General features: G+C 32.1%; 1 protein-coding gene across 1 annotated transcript; it reads right to left on the bottom strand.

Moving 5' to 3' along the window:
- Nucleotides 1-12528: 12528 nt before the first annotated feature.
- On the bottom strand, nt 12529-14294 carry LOC112008895 (AAA-ATPase At3g28580). The gene has a single exon (XM_024041265.2). It carries the CDS (start codon nt 14234-14236, stop codon nt 12794-12796), a length of 1443 nt encoding a protein of 480 aa, XP_023897033.1. The 5' UTR covers nt 14237-14294; the 3' UTR covers nt 12529-12793.
- Nucleotides 14295-16910: the final 2616 nt, after the last annotated feature.

The following is a 16910-nucleotide window of genomic DNA, read 5'->3' on the forward strand; positions in this document are numbered from 1 at the left end:
TTTTTTAATGAAAAAATTTCAACCTATGACGTAAATTTTTTATAATAGTTATTTATTATCAGAATAAGACACCAGTTGGTTTTTGATATAGACGGGAATTGAACTCTAAATATCTTATTTAATCATTATCAATTTTATCAGTTGAACTAATTAGAACCCACAAATATGCAATTACGCTGTTCTCACGTAAATTTGAGTAAATGTAAAGAATATGGCCTTAATGTCAAATTGCACAGAGAGAGAGAGATACGAACTGTGGAAAAAAAAAATACCAAGACTAGAAGTTCTATTTTTATTATCTTACCAACCTTTTCTTTGGACCCAACAAGCAATCAAAGGCTATTTGTCTTTCCTCTAGAAGCAAAAAAGTTGCTTTTGTTTGCTAATTTTATTTCTTTTCTTAGTACGAGGACCAAGACTAGTAACTAATTTCTTTTTTCAATTCCTAAGCTACGGTGAATTTTTTTTTTTTGGGGAGAATAAGTCTATGGTGATTGGTGACCATTATTGTGCTTAGATACACTTGAACGTTTAATCAAGAGAGAAAGACCAGGTGACCAACAGTATAGTACAATGTATGCACACTTTGTGAAGTCACGGTTGTCCATTAAAAATTTTAAAAGTTAAACAATATTTCAGGTTGAACCCAATCAATTATGACTAGAATATGATGTGGAAACTGGAAATCTCCATGAAATTTCAAGGATTTAGGTAGGAAAAATTTTGAAGTCCGAAGCACAAATTAGACTAACGCCGGAGTAATTAGGTGGAAAAACGTAATTTCATTTTGGTAAAAAAAAAAAATTATTGGAATAACTTGGAAATTTCCAATACTCAGAGCAAAAATACAATTATGTTGTTTTCTCAATACCTTTCCACCGTGACTATAAAGTGGAACTTAGACCATGGAAGTTTCGGACTGAAAAGGCCAGCCATGTATTTTTGTTTTTTGTTTTTTTTTTTTGACCAAGCCAGCTCAATACCAGCCAAATGTAGAAGGCCCAGGTCAAAGATAATTTACTCTATTTTTTAATTAAAGAAGTCGCAAGATTCTTTTAAAAAATAAAAATAAAATAATAATAATTGTCATATGCTTGAGCCCATGTTTCCCAGCTCAACACAAACTACAATATAGGCCCAAGTCAAAGATAGCTTACTCTATTCAGTAACTAAGAAGTAACAAGATCTTTTTTGTTTTTTTTTTTTTGCTTTTTAAATTGTCATAAGCTCGAGCCCATATTATCCAGCTCAACAATAGCTAAATGTAGGCCCATAGAAGGCCCAATTCAAAGGGAGTTTGTTATATTACACAAGAACTTTTTTTTTTTTTTTTTTTTTGATAACCTATTCTACAAGAACTTAGAAGCAGGAAGATTAAGATCCTTTTGTTATTGTCCCAAGCTTGAGCGTATATTATCTATCCTCTGTCCTTACTCCTTTGTCACAAAACACAATCTCTAGAAACGCAAAATAGCTTCAATGCTTGAATTTCATCTTATGGCCTGTTTGGATGTTTAAAAATGGAGGGGGAGTAGAGTAGAGGGAGGGAGAGTAATTCAATTACCTTATTTGGAAGTTTTTTAAGAAATGAGGGGGAGGAGTTTGGAGGGGTTTGGAGGGGTTTCAACTTCCTCTAGCCCTATTTGGACCTATTCGTCTACTTTGGTTTACTTTGTCTTATTTGTTTAATTCGCTTTACTTTGGTCTTGTTTGGTCCTATTCATCCACTTCGATTCTATTTGGTCTATTTTGGTTCTATTCAATCCACGTTGGTCCTATTCTATCTATTTGGTCTTATTCAGTCTTAATTTGGTCTATTTTAATCCACTTCAATTCATTTTGGTCGATTTAGTACATTCAGTCAATTTTGTGCACTTAAATAATGGGAAAAAACAATTTTAGGTTAAAAACACCTATTTTGAATCCAAATTTATGAATATATATATTGTGTGTGTGTGTGTGTGTGGTAGATCTCAAACTCGTAATAACTAAAATTTTAAGATAATATTTATTATTGTTAGCTCTTGTTAACTCTTCATGTTTAGAAAGACTTTCACTAAAATTTAGCTAGACCGAAGTGACCAAAATGCTCATCAATGTGACTCGACAACCTAGTTATTAAATAGCGTACTGTACACAATAGCAAAAGGTTGGACTTTGGAGGCTAAATTAACATTTTTGAAACATTAGGACTATTTAGATACATAATGCGGCTTGGGACTAAATTAGTAAGTAAATTTTTAATATTTGTAATTATTCTTAACTTGTTTATTACTTGTCATTGTCCTTCCCCCCTCCCTCTCTTCCCACCACACACCCCCCCCCCCCAACCAAAAAAAAAAAACCCTGGTGTACTTTACTAAAAATGGAGGAAAGAAAGCCCAATCCTAAATCAATTTGGCCTTCGAATTGTTTGTGGATGCAATTATGTTCACGATATTGTGCACTAGATGCGTGAGGAGAACAGAAACTAATGGCTTGTTTGGAAGTTTAGAGAGGGAGGAGAGTAGAGGGGAGTAGAGGGGAGGGGAGTAGTGGGGAGGAGAGTAGAAGAGAATGATTCCCCTCTACTTTGTTTGGATGTTTTTAAAATTAGTAAGGGGGAAGGGAGTAATTAACCCTTCCCCTTGTGTATTTTGTTAATATAATAAGGGTAAATTAGGTAATTTATTTAGTCAATAGTTTTGACTCTACTCTCCTCCAAATCTCTCCAATTTAAGGGAATTAAAAATGGGGGGCTAGAGGAAGTTGAAACCCCTCCANAGGTTCTTACAGAATATAACAAACTACCTTTGAATTGGGCCTACATTTTAGCTATTGTTGAGCTGGATAATATGGGCTCAAGCTTATGACAATTTAAATAAATAAATAAAAATCTTGCTACTTCTTACTTGCAGAGTAGAGTAAACTATCTTTGACTTGGGCCTTTATGGGCCTACATTGTAGTTTGTGTTGAGCTGGATAACATGGGCTCAAGCTTATGACAATTAAAAAAAAGGATATTGCTACTTTAGTTCTATTTGATCTACATGGTCCTATTCATTCCACTTTGATTCTATTTCATTCCACTTTGATTCTATTTGGTCTATTCTATTCACTTTGGACTTATTCGGTCTACTTTGGACCTATTCCGTCTACTTTGGTTTACTTTGGTCTTATTTGTTTTAATTCGCTTTACTTTGGTCTTGTTTGGTCCTATTCATCCACTTCGATTCTATTTGGTCTATTTTGGTTCTATTCAATCCACGTTGGTCCTATTCTATCTATTTGGTCTTATTCAGTCTTAATTTGGTCTATTTTAATCCACTTCAATTCATTTTGGTCGATTTAGTACATTCAGTCAATTTTGTGCACTTAAATAATGGGAAAAAACAATTTTAGGTTAAAAACACCTATTTTGAATCCAAATTTATGAATATATATATATGTGTGTGTGTGTGTGTGTAGATCTCAAACTCGTAATAACTAAAATTTTAAGTATAATATTTATTATTGTTACGCTCTTGTTATTTTTTTTTTTTTTTTTTTTTTTTTTTTTTTTTTTTTTTTTTTTTTTTTTTTGGGAGAGAAATATTCTGAAAGAACTTAAAAGCGAAGATTAAGATCCTTTTGTTATTGTCCAAATCTTTGAGCCCATATTATCTTCTGTCCTTACTCCTTTGTCACAAACAAAACATAATCTCTAGAAACGAAAATTGCCTCAATACTTGAATTTCATCTAGTTTCTCTTCTCCTCACGCATCTAGTGACAATATCGTGAGCATAATTGCGTCCACAAACAATTCGAAGACTGCCATGCTGAACAATTTTATTTTTTTGTCCTATATTTTTAAATTTTCTATTATTTTGGTCTTTAGTGTCACTTCAAAAAAAAAAAGAAAAAAAGAAAAAAAGAAAAAAAAGACGCGGATCAGTTGTAGCATGAAAATAGTAAGTTTTAATATTAGACCTTTTAAACTTTTTAATTTTTATCACTCATTCATGATTCGCCTATTGTGGCGGTCAGACGCTTTTCTTGTCCTGACCTAATATCTGTCTAGTGAGCAGTGAACTGAGACGTGGTTCATAATTGAATTTGAACCCACAAAACTATTCTACCGCTTGGTCAAGATTTACTTCTAATTGCGATGCTTTGACTCAACAGATGTTCTCTTAGGGCCAATGTTGGGCCTCTAAATCTGGACCAGATATCGAGCCCATCTAAACCCAGGGCAATGATTTCCAATATGTTAGGGCAATCTGCCTACTTATATAGACTTTGCTTGGGTTTTGCGGTAAAATCACTCTAGCTCTTTCTTGGAAAATCAGGGACTCGGTGTAATGTAAGTTAAAATGGGCTCATGACTTTAATTCTAAATTTATTTTGGAGTTTAAGGCTTTAATCTGATATGCCTGATTGTGAAGTGTACTAGGGCTGTAAATAAACTAAGCTAATTATGAATAACTCGGGTTTGGCTCAATAAAAAACTCGTTCATAAATAACTCGCTCAAGTCGTCGACCCAAACCCATCGCTCCCTCTTCCTCGAACTCAGTTTTTTTTTTTTTTTTTTAAAGTTTGATTGTTGTTGTTGTTGTGGTGGTGTGGTGGTAATGTTTTGGTGGTTGTGGCTTTTGATTGCCGGAATTTGTTGTTGAATTAGCTGTGATTTTGAAATTTTTTGTAATAAAAATTGTTTGGATGTTGAGAAAATAGCTGAAAAAATGTGAAAAATTGTAGGAAAATAGCATTTTCAGAATAGAACCAAACACATGAAAATATTTTCCACAACAATTTTCATAATGCAGCCAAACACTTAGAAAATATTTTCATTTTCTGGAAAATAGCATTTCCGAAAAATATGTATTTTCCGGAAAACATTTTACACGAAACAAACACAGCCTAAGTTTGAGCTTGATATTAAGCTTAACTTTGACTTGATTAATTAATGAGACCAAGCCTAGCCAAGTTCAAACTTTTTGACTTTCCACAAGCTTAAGCTTAAACATTATTTTTAGGCTTGTCACAAACTCAAGCCAAGCTTGAGCTTTCGTAATTTTTTGACGAGCCAAGCTTAAATATGCATTACTCGACAAAGCTTGACTCGTTTACAGCAATGTGTACTATTTGATTTCTTTTTTTTTTTTTTTTTTCTTTTTTTTAAGTGAAACTCATATCTCCTCTTCCAAGCACTAATTTTAGGGTTTGTTTGGTTGGTTAGATTTTAGGGAATATGTAAAAAAAGAAAAAAAGAGAGCAAATGAGGAGGAAAAGAAATTTATTCAAGTGTTTGGTTGGGTGGATTTGTGGAAGGAAAACTAATGAGTTCAGGTATTTTATCCCCGGGCTCACCAAAATACTTATGGACCAAAACACCCTTATGCGTCCCTGTGCACAATTCAGAATGACCTTACCATTTTCTTCTTTTTGTCTTTGGTTTTTCTTTTTTGGGGATATTTGCCATCTAGCATAATTTTCAAAGACTATTTTGTTAGTAAGCACAAATTTGAAACAATTTAGGAAACTAGCATCTCGAGTCTGTGAAGCTCGAGTTCGGTGAAAAAAATCAAGCCCCAAAGACTTGAGTTCAGATTGTTGAGGTGGAAGAATTTATCCAAGTGGAACTCAAGTTTCTTAGACTCGAGTTCCATATCTCTAGAATGAGAAGAACCTAATACAAAGAAGAACTGAGGAAGGAGACGATCTGCTGATCTGACGAAGAACAGAAGAAAAGGAAAACGATCTAAAGCACCGAAGAAGAGAAGACAATCTAGTTGGAGAAGAACAAATGCTGGGTGGACGATCTGGTCTTCAGATTTGCAGCTCCAGTGGATGATCTGGCCTTCAGATTTGCAGCTTCAAAGAAGAACAGAGGGAAAACGATCTACTTGGAGAAGAACAGATGCTAAGGAAATAAAATGGTGGAACTCGAGTCTTAAAAACTCAAGTTTCACATGGATTTTTTTTCCATGTTAGATGCCATCACTTGCAAATCAAGACTTAGAAACTTGAGTTCTATCTTGGAACTCGAGCTTTAAAAACTCGAGATACTAGTTTGCTAAATATTTTTGTAAGGTCGACAACTGACTAAAATATTATAAAAATAATGTTAAATGCAAAAAAAAAAAAAAAATTGTCTTTTTCTTCTTACTTATCTGTCCGGTTTGTTTGTTGTTGCTATATATATATATATATATTTTTTTTTTTTGGGATAATCTTCAATGTCATTGAACTAAACAAGGGAAATACTCAGCTGTTACTACTTGCTACTACTTTTGTTGTTGTTGTTTTTTTTTTTTTTGGGAATCCAGCTGGTGGTTTTTTTTTTGGGTCAATGTGGCTTCTCTTTTTTTAATGAACGTTGGATTTTTTTTTTAATTGAATGGTGGCTTTCACCTCTCTCTTTATATATATATATATATATAAAATGGAAAATGATTTTTTTTTATTTAATGATTACCAAATATATATATATATATATATTTATTATATTATGTAATAGGGGTATAGGAGTAAATTTATACAAACTATATTTTCTATCTTCTCAACCAAATAAGTGAGTTTTTTACACTTCCACTTTTCCATCCTCACAACTAAACACTATGAGAGAAAATTAAAATATGTTTTATCCTCCCACTTTTATATTCGTTCTCTATTTTTTATTATCTTACTTTTCTATAATTCCAACCAAATAGACCCTTAGTATACTAGTGTTGGTTTAAGTTAGGGGTGGAGGGAAGGAGGCATTGTCGCCCTTGTCTTCCTAAAAAATTATCTAATACTAGTACTATATATATATTGTGGTAAAAGACTATTTGCCCCCTGACATAGAGTCAAAAGCCTTTTACTTATATGTATTAGCCTGTCAACTCCTTTATGTTGGGGGACCACAATTTGACTCTCTACAACTACTCTAAAAATAGGTCTTCGGGGTGTGATGTTGAACAGCATAAAAGATTTGAGTGTGTCTTATTTATTATCAATTGGTTTTGAGGTGGAATGACATAGCTCATGGTTTGACAAATGGTATTAGAGTCAATGTCATGGGTTCGAGCCACGGGAGTGTCATTGTGAGAAAGGGATTGTAGGAGGGACCACAATTTGACTCTCTACAACCACTCTAAAAATAGGCCCTCGAGGTGTGATGTCAAACTCCATAAAAGATTTAAGTGTGTCTTCCTCATCACTAATTAGTTTTGAGGTGGAATAACATAGCTCATGGTTTGACATTTTACATTCACACTGCAACAAGCAATTATTTTATTAAATAATAGGTTCCACCTAATAGTAATAAAGCCAATTTTAGTGTACATACTCTTGCCCCACAACTTTGCTGAAGAATCTAAAAACAATCCTTATTTTTATGTGCTTATTGTAGTGCCTCTGCCCGTTTGCCTCCTAATTTTTTCCCCCTTTTTGTTACCAAATTTTTTTTAGTCTCAAATCCTAAATTTTTGCTATAAACCGAAATTTAACTACTTAGAAGATGAAGATATTTGGCTGAATTCTACACAACTTCAAAGGTATAGTGCAATATTCTTAATATTTTTACATCAATTTATTTTCACAATTTATTTTAAAGAATCAAATTACATGTTTGAACTTTGTGTATTTAGATTAATTTCTTAATTTGATTATTATAAGAGAAGTGTTATGTCGACAACAATTTTACAACACTTTCACAACAAATTCTAAGTAACAGGTTGTTACTGGTTTTAATTTGAACATATTATTGAAATTACTTTCTTGCTCACTAATAACAACAAATAACAACTCACCATTGTGGACATAACATTTCTCTAATTATAAACTATGAATTGATAATTATTATTGATTATTGAGTAAATACTATAAATTAAAATAGGTATGAAAAAAAAAAAATTTACATTTTATATTAGACCGCGTATGACAATTACATTAACATATAGTGATTTATTTATAATGTTATTATTATTGATTAATATTTCCTAGATTAATTTAATTTTCAAATTTTTTTTGTTAATCTTATCCTACACCTAAAATCTTGGCTTCGTCACTGGTTCCAGTTAGCTCGGCTAGTAAAGTCTCTGATTGTTGAATAAGAAATCTGAGATTTAATTCCCGCTTATACAAAAAACTGATTGATATCTTGGTATGATGATAAAGAGCGTAATAATTAGAAGTGAACGTCATAAGTTAAAACTCTATCAAAAAAAAAAAAAAAAAAAAATTGTAGTACTCTAGTAATAAACTTTTAGCAGCGTTTTCATGCTTGAATTGTTACCCTTAAATGCTCTACTTTATTTTAAACTAAATTTTACTGCAATGTTATTGTTTCCATATTATAGTATATTTTTTTGTCACATCTATGCTTGTCTAGACCACGTTTAGAATGCAAACAAGTAGGGCATGCCCTAGACATTTTGGGGCCTTAGACGAGAACTAAAATGGGGCATTCTCCAACTCCACTTGAAATTCTTACAAAATAGGGCACTCTCCTACTAATCCATATTTTCAAAAAAAAAAAAAAAAAAAAAAGGAATCTTATGACACTATACTAAAAGAAAAAAAAAAAAAAAAGAAAGAAAAATCTCATTGTATGTGCAAAGTGTATGTAGTGAGGCTAGTTTATATATATACATGAGAGAGAGAGAGAGAGAGAGAGAGAGAGAGAGAGAGAGAGAGAGAGAGAGAGAGAGAGAGAGAGAGAGAGAGAGAGAGAGAGGTTTAAGTTACACCTGGTATAACTCCATAAGAATTACACATTTTTTAAACCACAGATTTCTAAAAGATCAAACGATTAAAAGAAAACACTATTATTCATTTTTATATCATTAAATACTTACCAAATTAATAGCATCTTCATTATCTATTTCCTTATTAATTGCTAATTGTGTTTTTTTTTTCCCTCTCTCTTTAGTCTTTACTAGTATGTAACCCCGTGCTATTGCACGGGACTGGTTAATTGTAATGATGCTATTAGCCAATTTTTTTGATTTTGTTTTTTTGGGTTTATCACATGGATAATAGAATTAAATCAAACAATGAAAAATATATATTGCATTTTATTATTTAAGTGATGATATTGGTCTTTTTTTTCTTTTTTTGGTTTATCATACATAGGATAGCATTAGATAAAACAATGAATAAAAAAAGAGAATATTGCATTTTATTATTTAAGTGATGCTACAGTAAAGAAAAAAGAGAATATTGCATTTTATTATTTAAAATATATAAAGGGACATTAAAAAATAAAAACTGATCATTGAGGTTGGAATCTTCTTGGAGGCGCCAATGAAGTGCTAATGTATAAGAGTGTGAAGTAAGGAAGAGTGGGACATTGTGTTTGAACCCGGCCTTACTCTGAGAAATCCGTAAGGAGGAGGAGAGGGTAGTGTGTGGATCTAGTTGGTAGAGGTTGAGAGAGGAGGAGACATGGGATGACGATATGGAATTAGGAGGAGATGATGTTTTACTTTTATAGTCTTTCTCGTTGGACTCCTTGGTTCTGGTTGTGGGATTAAAAGAGTTTCAGACTCTATTGAGATCACCCATAAAAGTGTGTAGATGAGATGTTCTTACTTAGGCCAATGAGTATTATAATTGTGGTTTTCTTGGCTTCCGTGTTAAATGTTAATGCATCATTTATTTTGGCACAAAAATTAGAAAATCTAAATAAGATGCATGACACAAAATTAGAGTCCAATTTATAATCTTCATAAAAGTGTGCAGGTAAGATGTTCTTGCTTAGGCTGATGAGCATTATCATTGTAGTTTTCTTGGCTTCTGTGTTAAATGTTAATGCATCATTTATTTGGGCACAAAAATTAGAAAATTTAGATAAGATACATGACACAAAATTGGAGTCAAATTTATAATCTAATTAGATTTTTTTTTTAGTTTTGGTTAAGACAAGTGGCGCAAAATTGAGAATCCAATTGAAATCTAATTGGATTTTCTCTCTATTTCACCTATTATTATATATATAGATTAAGTCCTTTCACTGTAATTTTTTATTTTTCTGCAATTCATCCAACATTTCTAATATATCACAAGTGCGTATCTTAAGCACTGGAATGAAACAAGCTCGGTTTATTCCACCTCTTTCCAAGGCCTATAATAGCATTTCTTTGTGCCATTTTCTTTAGATTATATGGATATACTGCACCAACACCACCAGCCCTCAACCACGTCTTCTTCAACTTCATCACATGCACTTGGAAGTCCTTGGATGCAGTTTTGTCACCGTGGGAAAATTGCACCAGTGAAAACATCATGGACTGGTGAAAACATAGGGAGGAGGTTTTGGGCGTGTGAAAAATATTGGGTATTGTGCTAATCTAAAAGCATTTTCTATGATCTTTTTTCATAACGATCTACATGTCAAGTTATTATTAGAATTACAAAATGTTATTTTTATTAGCACTAATCATAATATACAAATTTAACAATTTGTAGAATTTATTGTGTACAAAGTTATTGAATCTGAAAATAATATCTCTCTGTTATTTAAGTATTAATTATGTTTAATCTCTTTTTTTCTTGCAAGATGATACTTGTGGATACATTGTTTGGCTTGACCCTCCTACGTGTGCACGTGGTAGAGAATTGGTGCCGTGGCTTAGAGAGAAGATAAATAGCTTAGAGAAGGAGGTGGCAGCAGGCCATGCAATGGAGAAAAAATATTCTCGGGCAATGTTGTTTTTTACTTTATCTTTTGTTGGGTTGACGTGGATGAACAGCAGGAGAAGGAAAAAGAAAAAAAAAAAAAAAAGATTACAGTGAAAGGACTTAACAAAGACTAAAGAGAGAGGAAAAAAAAACACAATTAGCAATTAATAAAGAAAGAGATAATGAGGATACTATTAATTTGGTAAGTATTTAATAATATAATGATAAATAATAGTATTTTCTTTTAACCATTTGATTTTTTAGAAATTTACGGCTTAAAAAAGGTGTAACTCTTATAGAATTACACAAAGTATAACTTAAACTCATCTCATATATATATATATATATTAGAGTAATAAAATTTGCTTTTTACTATAATAGATAAATTAATATAATTTTTTAATTTTACACAAAGTATAACTTAAACTCATCTCATATATATATATATATATTAGAGTAATAAAATTTGCTTTTTACTATAATAGATAAATTAATATAATTTTTTAATTATATATAAAAAAATAGTGTTTTAAAATATTCAAAATAAGTGGCCAATTTTTTTTTTTAAAGAACAAATTCAGTAAATAAAACTACCTTCCTAGAACCTTCATTTCAAATCATTTTTCCCATTCCCAAGCTCCCACCCACGTGGCCACCTCTGCTCCTCAACTTTTCCATTGCATTTATTCTCTCATATATTTAGGGTTCGTTTGGATAAAACTTATTTTGCTGAAACTGAAAACTGAAAACATTGTAACAAAATAATTTTTAAATGTGTGAATAGTGCCGTGGGACCCGTGAACAGTGCACAGGTGCACTGTTTACTATTGAAAAGTCAACAATATGCGGCTGAATAAAAAAAAAAAAACTAAAAACGCATTGAACCCAGAAATGTGGACCTGCCATGTATCCAAACCCACACTTATTTATTACTTCTTTAAAGTTTAGTAGTTTACAATGCTTCTTTCTTCTCAGTTCTTCAGACTCTCAACTTTGTTTTCGTCTTCTTTCCTCTCAATTCTTCTTTCTTTAGAGGTTAAGGATGATATTTTTGGGATAATTGATTTTGTTTAGACCAAAGAATTTTTTGTGGTACCAATATTTACAAGGATGTTCCAGATTTTTTGTTCTTTGGTCATAAAGATGTATAAGATTTTTTGGAGTTTCATCTGAAATTAATTAATTATTTATTTATTTATTTTTATTTCCACTACTCCTTTTTCAAAATTTTGGGGCCCCCTTCCACTTGGGGGCTAATTAGGCAATAGTGGAAGGGCCGGCTCTGCAAACAAGTGTAGCTATTTTTGCAAGACATTATTCCATAAACTTGCATTCTACACTTATGTTTGGGATCTTTATACTATATGTAGGACTTACAGACCGTGGTACGGCATTTAATTGAGTACATAATTGCGGTTTGATGCTGTTACAAGTTACAAAGTCCACTTCCAATTATTCAATTTTTAGAATTTAAAGCTTTAGTTAGGTATTGCCAAGAAACTGAGAGTTTATTGGACATTTTTGCGACATGCTTCAAGTAAAATTAATTGAAGTTAAGTTTGATGCTGCAAGGTACACTTTGTTTTATCTCATAGGTGGGATTGCTTTACAATTTGTTCCTTAGAAACAAATGAATTTAATCGAATTTTTCTTAAAGATAGAACACCATGGAGGTTGAGTAGGGACCTAAATCATTGAAATGGCGTAGACATTCACATTCTAATTGCATTATTTGGCATTTATATCTTTGTCTACTCATAATTCATACCAAGCATAATTAACCAATTGAAGAGAAGCATGCTAATCAGAAAGTTTTGATGTTCAAGCAGCTTAATTTCCCAAATTGGCATGCTATGTTGAACATTTGCATGATTTTAAGAAATCATTCAAGATTGAGGCATACCTACAAAAGTTTGATTAAATGTGTCATACATTATAGTTCATTTGACAAAACCAATTATTCTATTCGTAAATTCATCAAAAAAAAAATTATTCTATTCATAAAGAGAGAAATTTTTTTGGTCCACTCCTAAAGTCGGAATCTTACAGCCCAGGCCACTCACTCATTTCTACTTTATAACTTTTTGCTCCTCCATGTGTCTTTTTTTCCTGATGGCCGGTTTACTTTTGCACATCTTGGCTCTCCAATCAATCTTCACCACCAATTACTTATCTTCTTCTTTTGCTTCAATTTTGGCTGATTCTTCAATCTTTTTTGCTTCCACCTCAGCTTTCAACTTTACTTCTTCTTTTGCCTTTTCAAGACCCTGGATCAGACTCTCCAAGCATAATGTTGCCTCCCCTGAAATTGACTTGGGCATCAAATGTTCAGCAACATCAGCTGGGGTCATATCTGCCTCTTCAAACAACTCACTGATTTTGGGAAACAAACGGTGATATTCAAGCTTATGATAATTCTTTGCCAGCACCTTAAAAGCTTCAAACTTGCAAAATGACAATTCTATGTGCTTATCCATCCTTCCTTTTCGAATTAGTGCAGGATCAAGCTTTTCTACATAATTGGTAGTGAAAACAATCAGCCTTTCACCACCACAAGCTGACCAAAGCCCATCAATAAAATTCAAAAGCCCAGAAAGTGTAACCTGGCTGGATTTGTTTTCATTTTCTTCCTTTTCTTCCTTTTTCTTTGGTTCCTTCTCTTCTTCTCCTGATTCCTTTTTCTCCTTTTTCTTCTTCCTCCTTTGACCAGTAAGATCAAGCGAACAATCAATGTCTTCTATCACAATAATAGACTTGCTTGATGTTTCAATCAATAGCCTCCTCAGCTCAGTGTTATCCCTCACTGCAGTGAGTTCAAGGTCATAAATATCATAACCCAAATGATTAGCCATGGCTGCAATCATTGTGGACTTGCCAGTCCCTGGAGGGCCATAAAGGAGATACCCTCTCTTCCAAGCTCTCCCAATTCTTGCATAAAACTCTTCTGCCTTGCTGAATGCATTCAGGTCATCAATAATCTCTTGCTTCTTCTCTGGCTCCATTGCAAGTGTCTGAAATGTTGCTGGGTGCTCAAACACAACATGGCTCCAATAAGAACCATAGTTAGTGTAAAGCTTCCTTTGCCTGTTTCTTACCTTGATTGCCTTACCTTCTTTCAACACATGGTTGAGGTATGGCCCAATAATGAGATCTCTATATTTTTTATGGAAAGTGAGCCTGTAGTGTCTCTTCTCATCAGGAACTGGATTAAACAATGTCGTCTGTGTTCTCTCACCATGTTTACCAGAAGCCCACCAGAGCCTGACCCCTTTAAACTCATCACCAACCTCTTCATGATCATCCATGCTAAGAACAAGTGACTGGTTGTTCTTTCCTATTTCAGCCTTCAGCCTCTTTGCTTGCATGGAAGTAGTGGAGCTGAGGTAATTCTCGATGGCAGAGTAAGCTTCACTCCTTGTGAGACGCTCTCCAGTGAACTGATTGAACCTGATTTGGATATAAGGGTAAAAGTAAGCCATCAACCTTTGAGAGTATTTCTCAAGAAAGATTTGAAGCTGATGAGGAAAGTATTGCTGAAACATGGCCCGGATAAACATCAAACTGGCCAATATCGATCCTAGATTAGCAAACATGTATTGTGGTGTCATGTTTGATAAGTGCTTTTGCTTCTTTTTTCCTTCTCTAATTTCAGAAGTAAGTGAAACTCTTTAGTCGCATCTCTTATATAAGTATATAACATATTAAATTGCAAAGTTGGTCCTAAAGTCTTTCACTTTTAGTTCAAAATCATCTATATATTTTAAAATATTTCACTCTATTCCTTATACTTTTATTTTTATTTTTCAAAAATGTCATTATTGTAATCTAATTCATGTAAAATGTTAATGTATGAACGAAATTCATGCCACATCACTGTGCCCATGTGATTAAAGTAATTTTGGTTTCAAAATTTTGTTTACTATATAATCATCATATAGTAGTTTTGGTCGAAAGTCTTATAACCCAATTGACATTTCTTAATGTTTCTAATAAAAACAACCACAATTCAAATTCATCACTCTAACTTATTGAATTATAATTATTATTTATTTATTTTTATGCAGTTTGGACCTATTTGAAATATATTAAATTATAAAAACAATCTTGAAAACTAAGATTAAAAAAATAACCTTCTCAAAAAAAGATTAAAAAAATAAGGACAATATATTATTCCATTCAACCTATTTAATTAATACAGAAGGATATTCTCAACAAAAGAAAAAAAGAAAAAAGAAAAAAGAAAAGGAAGTTGGGTGAAAATTGTGTTTGTGCACTTATATAATGAGAATCTCATTGGCCACCCATGTGAACAAGTTTTACACCAATCTCTGGTCTAAGTTGACTGGTAGCTTTGTCTTAATACTGGCAAGTCGGTAAAGGCAGCCATAGTGCAATTTCTTCGAATGTGTAGTTAGTAGATAGAATCATAGAATTGAAGCAATGATATCATAAGACTGATGTCATGGCTCCCTTCAATCCCTTAGCGGACAAGAAACTCTCTTTAGGCTCCACAAGAGTCTTAAAGGGCCATTGTAAAATTAATTTCATCAATGGAAAAACACATGGGCTTCCTACTCGACCTGGACCCCACTCACGAACGAAGGTCTCTTTGTGAAGTTGATGTTGTGTGTGTATAAGCGTATAACTATAATTCCTCTTCCTTTATTGGGTAATTTAATTCAATGATTTTGATGTGTGAATCTGCTTTTTGATGCCTGAAATCTGAATTTGCTTTGACGAGTTTGGACATTACTTGGTGACATATGAGTTGGACATAAAATATATAAATTAAAAAGACTGTGGTTGTGGATTAATTAATTGGACTAGCTAGTTAGTGCTGACTATTGATTTGAATTAACTAGTCGCAAATCCGTGCAATGCACAGGATAATTAAATAAAAATTAAAAATATTTAGCTTGCTTGAAGGTAATATGATTTGAAAATGAATGGTAATAAATAATTTTGTCTAAAATAAAGGTTCACACATTTCATCTAAAAGTTATTGACTAAAACAAATGAGTTAATACACGAAAGATACATTTGTATAAATGAATTTACATGTGTTGGAAAGGCTTGCAAGTGCATGCTTGGAAAGGTTCTCAAATTGCTAGAGGAACATAATAATATTGAATTTTCATGAAAGATTCTCCAAAGATAACTACAACAAAAAAAAAATGAAAAAAAAAAAAAAAAAAGACTCATTTCACATGTCTTAATATTTTCAATCTTTCCATGGTATATTTGAAAGGACAAAGTTTAGCTATAATCAATGGTGAATTTGTCAAAATTCACCTCTAATGAAAATATTTTGAGTAAGTTATAACCTAAGCCTACAACCAATTTTGTAGCTAAACTTTGTCTTATTTAAAAATAATAATCCAAATGTTTAAACGTTCCTCCTTTTTTGTTTAGACAAAACTTTAATAGTACAAATACACAACATATACAACCTTTAACTACAATACTTGAAAAATCTTAAAGCAGAAACCTAATGCAACAAATATACAATTTCATAAAGGCAATAACACAAAAATAATACATATAAATTTTCATAAACTTAGAAGAGTAGGTGTTATCCATCACATAAACACAAATTGTACATTTCTTGTAAAAACACTCAGTGTCATATCTATCATTGTGATAGCCACCCTCAACTATATAGATTTTCGTCCATTTGCATCCATTGTGCCATTGTTTTGTCATTGTAGCAGCCATCATATAAATATATATATATATATAGTGAAACTAATAGTAACCAATTAATAAAAAAATAAAACAGCTACATAAAGATGCTTGAATCCCAAACATACTAACTAAGAACCCACAATTATTCATAATTTGATTCCTACAGTAACCAAACAAAAATCATTATTATTATTATTATATAAAAAAATTAAAAAAAAAAAAAAAAAACCAAAGGAATGACACAAAAAGAGAGAGATGGGCTGGAATTTAAATTTAAACATCTTGTTTGGGCTACATTTTTTATGTTAAATTAAAATTTCCAAGATTCCTTGAATTTCATATAAAAAGTTGCTAGTCTCACATCAAGGAATTTAGAATTTTGAACATAATGTTCTAACAATGTACATAAAAGAGAAATGATGAGAATGAAGAAAGCCTTACCCTACTAATTAGCTAACATTACAATAACCCTATTGAGCTTGACTGGAATGAAATTGAATTCCCATTAATGGAATCCTGGCATAATAGAGTATAAACTATTAAAATAGCAACAACTAAAAGTCCACTACTTTGAAATTTGGAGTTAGAAGATTGCAT

The sequence above is a fragment of the Quercus suber genome, unplaced genomic scaffold (genome assembly GCF_002906115.3).
Source record: "Quercus suber isolate HL8 unplaced genomic scaffold, Cork oak 2.0 scaffold_28, whole genome shotgun sequence".
In the NCBI taxonomy this organism is placed as follows: Eukaryota; Viridiplantae; Streptophyta; class Magnoliopsida; order Fagales; family Fagaceae; genus Quercus; species Quercus suber.